Below are 8,600 nucleotides of genomic sequence, written 5' to 3'. Positions count from 1 at the left end.
TCAACTCAACGACCGCGCCTTTATCCAATCCTCTTCTCCATCGCTTTCTACCGCCGATTGCCACGGCGTCAAGGAAGACATATCACATATTTTCTGCGGCGTGACCAACTTCCTCGCTCCACCGCCGTCCTCGTCTTTTGCTTCTTCTTCTTCCTCTGCTGATCCCTCCTCCTCCTCACAAGTTCTGATCGAAATCTGGAACGATCTTGTGGAAATCGGCGGAAGCTTCAAGAACTCTCTCTCGCTAATTTTCATGAACAAAGTCGTCACCAGAATCTCCATGTTCGCTTCTGAGCAGTTGGAGTCTGATCAGCAACAAAGTAACGGTGTCTGGTATTTTAGATATAATTGAGGACAAATATGACATTTGTATATAAATCTTCGCAACATAGTAAGATGGGTAAATTAACCTTATATCTCGCAAATCATCGCATTTTCATCTTCGTAAATCCACACAAACAATAAAAAAATTTTGTAAATCGTCGCTCACATTTTCTCCTAAATAGTATTTTCAGCTTATGTGAACACAACATAAAACACATACTTAAAAACGGTTTCATGATCTCTTAAGCAAACTCAAGTTGGCATTTACTGTACCAACTAGAGTTTGAAGGGAGGGGTGGTGGGCAAGGGTATTAGCGTAATATTAAGACTTAAAAAATGATGGGAGATATTCTTCATATTCTTAGCTTAATAATAGAAGATCTAATAGCTTAATTTTAGCCATCACATCTTTAACATTATCATTGTATATTTTCGAGAATTAGTTGTTGTTCTACTATATTTAATTAGTTTATTAGTGAACAAAATACAATATTCAATATTTCTTTTTAATATATGTTGCTTATCTTTTAACACGCCTAACGAATTATGATTTTGGTAAATTTGATGATTGATGTTAATGTTTAAAGCAAAAGAATTTGATTTACATTATAAGAAAGAGGTGTTCAATTGAGTCTAAACCCAAACTTATTAGTTTACTTGTTTTTTGTATTTTACTATAGTAGTTACTCATAAGGAATTCATAGTCATCTTTGTATCAATATTTCATAGTTCAACCAGTCTAGATAGTAAGAAATTACCAATCTAGATAGTAAGAAATTGTATATTTTGTGATTATTGCCCAAGTTTCTTGGAAAAATGATATTTAAAATTTTCATTTTACTTTTTACGATTTAATAATAGCATAAGAAAGACGTCACAATAATGTGAGCTAAAACACACTTTAAGTGAGATAAGAAATAATGACCACTTGGAATGAATACAAAGCACTTTAAGTGAACACAATATGATTGTTGCTTAAAGTAATGAACACATGCTTGAAGCAAACAAAAACCAAAGTCGTTTATGTTATGTCACTTAGAGTTACTCATTGGTACCTCAAGTCACACACAATTTATTGATTTCTTGATGCTTGAGTTTGTTGCATAAAACGATGTCTATTAATATGGTTGCTTAAGCAAGACATTCACATCACTTTAAGTGAGCAAGTGACATATTTATGTGGTTTGTTTGTTATTGTTATAACTTGTGTTCTTATGAAAAAATATATATTCTCTCTAATTTTTAACATTCAACTAAACTAAGTATAAGTATTCAAAAGGATGAATGATACCATGATGTCTTACTTATATATGAATTGTTCTGCAAATCATAAAATTAATATTACAAACTATTAAATCTAATGAGAAATTGTGAATTTGCTTTCAGAACAAGCAAACATTTTTTTTTTAAATTATCACTTTCTTTAATGATGCAATGATATTTGAAGAACTTGTAGAATAAAAAGGTTTGATTTTTTTTTCACTTATTGATCCTAGGTAATAATTTTCTCTTTCTCATTCTGTAACATCCCAAAATACAGTAATTACCATAAATCAGAATTAATTACAATTAACAGTAATCACAAACAGTCTTTACATTAAACTCAGCGTTTAAAAGCCGAACGGCTTGAATACGAAAGAACGTACGCTCAAAATACAATCAGAGATGGTTAAGACGAACGTCCTTACAAAATAATTGGCCGAACGTTCATACTATACTAACACGCACAGTACTATTCTAACGAGCCCTCTAAGGCTCGGCCTTTACTTCAACCTCCACCAGGTTAGCTTCATCCAAATTTTCTTCTTCCAGCACTTGCTCAAGGGACGTACCATCATCTGCTCACATCCACAACGGATGATCATTGCAATTGACAAGACGGAGGTACATGGACAGTAGACAACACAATGGAAATGCAAGGGTAAGCTTATAATATTTAATTTATACAATCAACACATACATTTACATTTCAAAACACACATACAGCATGTGGTTCATCAAATAATAATCATAGAAAAATGTAATATAAGACAGACCGTCCGGACTGTATGAACCGTGTAGCTACAGGCGTCCTTGCACCCGAGTGATGTAGTAACTGGGATACCCTCAACAGCTGCCACTCGAGGTTAATCCTTCGCCCCTGCTAAGTGAGGGATACGAAAGACCTCCTGCCATTCCCACATATGACTACTCCCTTCTACGTGAAGATGAGCATCACGGAATATCAGGATGGACCAAGCCAGCATTAGCATGCCCACAGTCATACTTTACAAAACTCAATAATCAATCATATCTGAGACGTTCCTCCTTGGAACGCTCGTTAAAATCCATTTCCAATAATTCGTTCATAATCTCATTCGCCCATATTAAACGGTTCTCATATTCACATTTTCATTCTGTGTTCCACTCTCTTAAATTCATTAACGTTCATCACTTAATCAATAGAGACTATCGTTACAAGTACTCCTACATCCTCGTTTCTGAACAAAAGAAACGAACCATTTATCCACTTAATACGTTTCAACACTAAAAATTTTGAAGGTACTGATCTTAGAAGATATGGATGATACTTAGAAAGATTTTAAGTATAAAGACTCCAGGTAGAATCCAAAGGATACAACCAGTAAGAAAATATTTAGATAAACAACCAAATATGATTAAATTCAGAAGACAACACTGCCAGTCAAAGAACGAACGTTAAATAACAATTTGGACGAACGCCAGTTACGTTCGCATTCAGAATTCAATAATAAGGACGAGCGTTCAGTTATAAAACCGAACCCTCCTTTAATGAACGCTGGGTCAATGACCGAGCATAAATCCGAACGAACGCTTGGTATAAACCGAGCGCTATCTAGGACGAACGCTTCGGTATAAGACCGAGCGCCCATTTGGGACTAACGTTTAATAAAATGACGAACGCTCTGTAAAATGAACGTTCGACACAAAGTCGAATGACATCAAGGACGAACGCTCGACTTAAGGCCGAACGTCATTGAGGACGAACGCTCGACTTAAGGCCGAACGTCACGTATTTATAAAGTTTCAAATATTTATCTATACTGAGCTGAACCGAACGCTCATTCACAAAAATTGGGGACGCTCGTTCTCGAGCAGAATTCCTTCCAAATGAAGGAATTCCAAATCTAAGTTATTTTGTTGAACCCCGAACGGTCTATGACCGTACCGGGACGAGCGTCACTTATCAGAGGGAAGATTAAAATTCCAGATTTCTCAAGTTTAACAGAACTTTCCAGATTTCAAATTTATAACTTTATAACTTTCATTCCAGATTTAATTCATCACTAACATCATTCTCATACAGATTTCAACATTTTAATCATTCCAACTCTACCATAATCATACTCCATTCATACGTAATCAAATCATCATGCATTTCAAACCACCAACAATATATACAATCCACGCAAACAGTGATCGTTCATGACAGATAATTCAAAATCAGAAAGCCAGATTCCATAACAGTGGTCAATCATACAGCTCAAACATCATGCAGTTCATACATGCACAATAACAGTGATCATCCATACAACTCAAACCTTACATTTTTCATTCATACAACTCAGATTACACAATATGCAGTATAAATTAAACACATAAGTTTCCCTTACCCGGATTAGAATTCAAGCTTGTCCTAGAAGTAAAAATGGCTTTGTCCAACTAAGCTTTCCTCACGTTCTTGACTCTTCCAAACAAAAATCTAACCATGGAACACAGAACACTTAGAATACATGCTTGCATGTATGAAAAACTCTATTTTTCCAGAAACCTAAGGACGAACTACAGTAAGGAGACTTACCAGGTTGGATTTAATTTCTGTTCGGTCCAAAATGAAGATCACAACTGGACGAACACTCCTACGGTGCTGAAATCGTGATTGGAGAAGAGATATAAGTTTTTACAGTAAAAAGGAAGTTCACTGGTTCAAGAGAGAAGTTGGAGAATATGAAAGGGTGAATTTCAGAGGTTGAAGATGAGTTCGTGTAAGTGAAAGTGTGTTTTCGAAAAGTCTGATTTTGTTAAACTAACGTTAAATTGGAAGAACGTGTCACAGGTTGCCACATGCACACCAAACTCTGATTTGGAATTCTCTCCCGTGACACGTGGTGTGCTTGCATGCAAAGATTGGTGCATTTTTAATGTAGCAGAGAAATGATGGTGGCTTAAATTTTCGTGCACAGCAGAGGTGAAAATCAGAATTGGGAGTGGGTTTTAAATGGCTGGGAATGAGGTGGCAAGCATTAAGGGTGAGGTGTCAGGATCAACTTAAGCTAATTATTACGGATCTCACATTCTCCCTAACTACAAAAATTTTCGTCCTCGAAAATTTAGAACTTACCCGTGAATAGGTGTGGATATAAGTTCCTCATTGCACTCTCCACTTCCCACGTTGAATCTCCAGTCTTTTCGTCCCATACAATCTTTACCAAACGAATGTCTTTTCCTTTATGCAGCTTGGTACGTTCATCTTCAATGCGGACTGGTTGTAGCTCCAACGTTCGGTCTGGACGCAGTTGAATGTCTTCCAGCTCCAAGACATGAGAAGGATTAGCTATGTATCTCCTAAGCTGAGACACATGGAAGACTGGATGCAGATTTGATAGTTGAGGAGGCAATGCGAGTTCATAGGCCACTGGTCCAATCTTCTTCAATATTTGATACGGCCCTATGAACTTGGGAGACAGCTTCTTTGGACGAACAACTCTGCCTACTCCAGTGATTTGATTCAGTCTCAAAAATACATGATCACCTGCAGCGAATTCCAATGGTCTTCTTCTTCTATCCGCATAGGATTTCTGCCTGCTCAAGGACGTCTTCAACCTATCTTGGATCAACTTAACCTTCTCGGTTGTTTGCTGGATGAGTTCAGGTCCAGTTAGCACGTTCTCTCCCTCTTGGAACCAGCAAAGTGGCGTTCTGCACTTCCTCCCATAGAGAGCTTCAAACGGCGCCATTCCAATACTAGCTTGAAAGCTGTTGTTATACGTGAATTCCACAAGAGGCAGCACCTCATCCCATGCGCCTAAGTGATCTAGGACGCACGTCCTCAGTAGGTCTTCTAGCGTCTGAATAGTACGTTCGGATTGACCGTCCGTTTGCGGATGATATGCTGAACTCATCTGCAGCTTGCTTCCCAATTCACCTTGTAAAGATTGCCAAAACCGAGAGGTGAATCTCGTGTCTCGGTCAGAAACTATGCTTGAAGGCACTCCATGCAGACGAACAATCTCATTAATATACAACTTGGCCAAATTAGTCATTGACATCTTCAGGTTCACGGCCAAGAAGTGTGCGCTCTTCGTTAATCTGTCCACGATCACCCAGATTGAATCATGATTCCTCACCGTTCGTGGTAGATGAGTCACGAAGTCCATGGAAATGCTGTCCCACTTCCATTCAGGAATTTCCAGTGGTTGAAGCAAACCACCTGGTCGTTGGTGTTCGGCCTTAGCACGCTGGCAAGTTAAGCAAGACGCTACAAATCGTGCTACATCACTCTTCATTCCAGGCCACCAAAACGATTTTCGTAGGTCTTGGTACATCTTAGTCATGCCAGGGTGCATGCTAAGACGACTGTGATGAGCTTCCTCCAAAATAATCCGCTTCAGCTCGCCATCGTTAGGAACGCACGTCCTACCCTTGTAACGCAGCATGCCGTCCGTTCCTGTGTTGAAGTCCTTATCTTTATTTGAAACCAGCGCGTTTAATATCTTCACCAGATCTTCATCCTCACGCTGCTTCTTCCAGATTCGATCAAACACATTACTTGATATTCTAAGGTTGCAGCACTTGATGCTGTTCGGTTCTAACTCAAACTGCAACCTTAAATCCCTAAAGCTCTCCACTAAGCTTAACTCTTTAACCATCATAACCGAGACATGCACTGCCTTCCTGCTTAGTGCGTCCGCCACCACATTGGCCTTCCCAGGATGATACAACAGCTCAAACTCATAGTCTTTCAGAAATTCCAACCAACGCCTCTGCCTCATGTTCAATTCCTTTTGATCAAATAAATACTTGAGGCTCTTGTGGTCACTGAAGACTTGGAATGTGGATCCGTATAGGTAATGCCTCCAAATCTTCAATGCGAACACAACCGCTGCCAGTTCCAGGTCGTGTGTGGGGTAGTTCCTCTCATGAATTTTCAATTGGCGAGATGCGTACGCTACTGCCCGCTTCTCCTGCATAAGCACACAGCCCAACCCTTGATGAGATGCATCACAGTAAACTTCAAAGGGCTTGGACGTGTCTGGAATGATTAATACCGGAGCGCTCGTTAATTTCACTTTCAGCTCCTGAAAACGCTCCTCACACAGATCAGTTCAGGCGAACGGTTGATCCTTCCTAGTCAACTGAGTTAGCGGGGCTACTATCTTAGCAAATCCTTCAATAAAACGCCTATAGTAGCCCGCGAGTCCCACAAAGCTACGAACCTCAGTGACCGTACTCGGACTCTTCCAATCCAACACCGCTCGCACTTTAGCTGGATCTACTGAGATACCTCCAGCCGACACCACATGTCCCAAAAATTGCACCTCCTTCATCCAGAATTCGCACTTGGACAGCTTTGCATATAATTCCTTCTCACGTAATACTCCAAGTACAAATCTAAGATGTTCCTCATGCTCGTCTTCTGTCTTGGAATAGACGAGAATATCATCTATGAAGACGACTACAAACTTATCCAAATAAGGCCTGAAGATGCGATTCATATACTCCATGAACACGGCTGGAGCGTTCGTCACTCCAAATGGCATCACCACGTATTCATAATGCCCATACCGCGACCTGAACGCTGTCTTATGAATATCATCCTCCTTAACTCTGATTTGATGATATCCGGATCTCAAATCAATCTTTGAAAATACTGCAGCCCCATGCAGTTGATCTAGTAAGTCATCTATCCTCGGCAATGGGTATTTGTTCTTGATGGTCAGCTTATTTAACTGCCTGTAATCTATGCACAACCGAGAGCTGCCATCCTTCTTCTTCACTAATAGTACAGGCGCTCCCCATGGTGACACGCTCGGTCTAATAAACTGCTTGTCCAAGAGTTCTTCAATTTGTTTCTTCAATTCAGCCAACTCTGCAGGCGCCATTCGGTACGGTTGAACCGAGATAGGTGCTGCTGTCGTCACCAAATCTATGGTGAATTCAACTTCCCGAACAGGAGGCAGTCCAGGGATCTCTTCCGGAAAGACGTCTGGAAACTCGTCCACGACCGTTCGTTCAATACCGCCCTCCCTGGACGTTCGTTCTTTTCCTAATTCTCCGAACTCCTGATATTCCTGTGTCATGATCAGGAAACAGCTTGCTCCTTCCATTATATCCTCCTTTAATTGACCGAGCGTTACTGAAAATTCTTCTTCTTCTTCATCCGGAAACACCAACTCTTTTTTCCCACAATCTATGAGGATGTGATTGGTAGATAACCAATCCATTCCTAGAATCACCTCCAACCCTTGAAGAGGTAGGCAGATGAGATTAACTTTGTACTTACGCCCTTCCAATTCTATAGGACACCGGACGCACATAGTGGACGTCCTAACCTCTCCAGCCGCTGGTGTTGACACCACCAGATCGAACGGCATCTCACTCACTTCTAATCCCAGCTTGCAAACGCACGCCTTCGAGATGAAGGAATGCGTTGCTCCCGAATCAAATAACACGCAGCAAGATGTACCAAACACAAGGCATGTGCTAATGATCAGTGTACCTGAGTTGGCTGCCTCTGCACCAGTAATAGCGTACACACGCCCAGCTGCTTGAGCTCGTCCTCCTCTAGGCTGATTTCTGCCAGCATTTGGTGGCCTCATCACTGCCCGTCCACCCATGTTACAATCATTTTCCAAGTGTCCGTTTCGCCCACAACGATTACAGTGCTTCACTCCCACCAATTGAGGACAGGACGAACGGTAGTGTGGTCCTCCACACTGGAAACACGTAACATTTCCATACTGACCAGCTCGTCCAGCAGGAACTAAAGCTTGAGAACCGCTCGCATTAGATGGCTGGTTTGGACGAGCGTACGGGGCTCTTCTTGGAGTAACATTGCCCCTGGAAACTGTAGTCCCTCTACTCACTTGTTGTTGCTTCTTGTGCCTTTCCGCTTCTGCCATGTTCTTCTCTAAAACCTTGGCCCTTTCCACCATGGCCGGAAACGTCCGTATACACAAACTGGAGATCAAAACCTTCAAGTCACTCCGCAGTCCGTTTTCAAACTTACGGCACTGCCATTCTTCGTTTGTGGCCAT

At 40.8% G+C, this 8,600-nt stretch overlaps 1 protein-coding gene across 1 annotated transcript; it reads right to left on the bottom strand.

Annotated features, from left to right (window-relative positions):
* Positions 1–8,600, bottom strand: LOC148198716 (uncharacterized). The gene is made up of 6 exons (XM_088115894.1): positions 7,387–8,600; positions 6,780–7,170; positions 6,444–6,527; positions 5,984–6,326; positions 4,685–4,930; positions 1–305 (listed from the first exon to the last, which is right to left on the bottom strand). The coding sequence occupies exons 1-6, from the start codon at positions 8,598–8,600 to the stop codon at positions 1–3; spliced, it is 2,583 nt and encodes an 860-aa protein (XP_087972020.1).

The sequence above is a fragment of the Vigna umbellata genome, chromosome 5 (assembly GCF_029865625.1).
Source record: "Vigna umbellata cultivar VRB3 chromosome 5, Vumbellata_1.0, whole genome shotgun sequence".
Lineage (NCBI taxonomy): Eukaryota > Viridiplantae > Streptophyta > Magnoliopsida > Fabales > Fabaceae > Vigna > Vigna umbellata.
This window is presented reverse-complemented; position numbering and strand designations above follow the sequence as displayed.

Excerpts from the sequence above, each read along its gene's own strand:
- LOC148198716 (XM_088115894.1), bottom strand. The coding sequence starts at position 8,600 with ATGGCCACAAACGAAGAATGGCAGTGCCGTAAGTTTGAAAACGGACTG. Across the intron at positions 6,327-6,443 it reads ACGACCTGGAACTGGCAGCG|AGGCGTTGGTTGGAATTTCT; the intron begins GTTGTGTTCGCA and ends AACATGAGGCAG. Across the intron at positions 4,931-5,983 it reads CGGCATGCTGCGTTACAAGG|TCTTCCATGTGTCTCAGCTT; the intron begins GTAGGACGTGCG and ends ATCTGCATCCAG.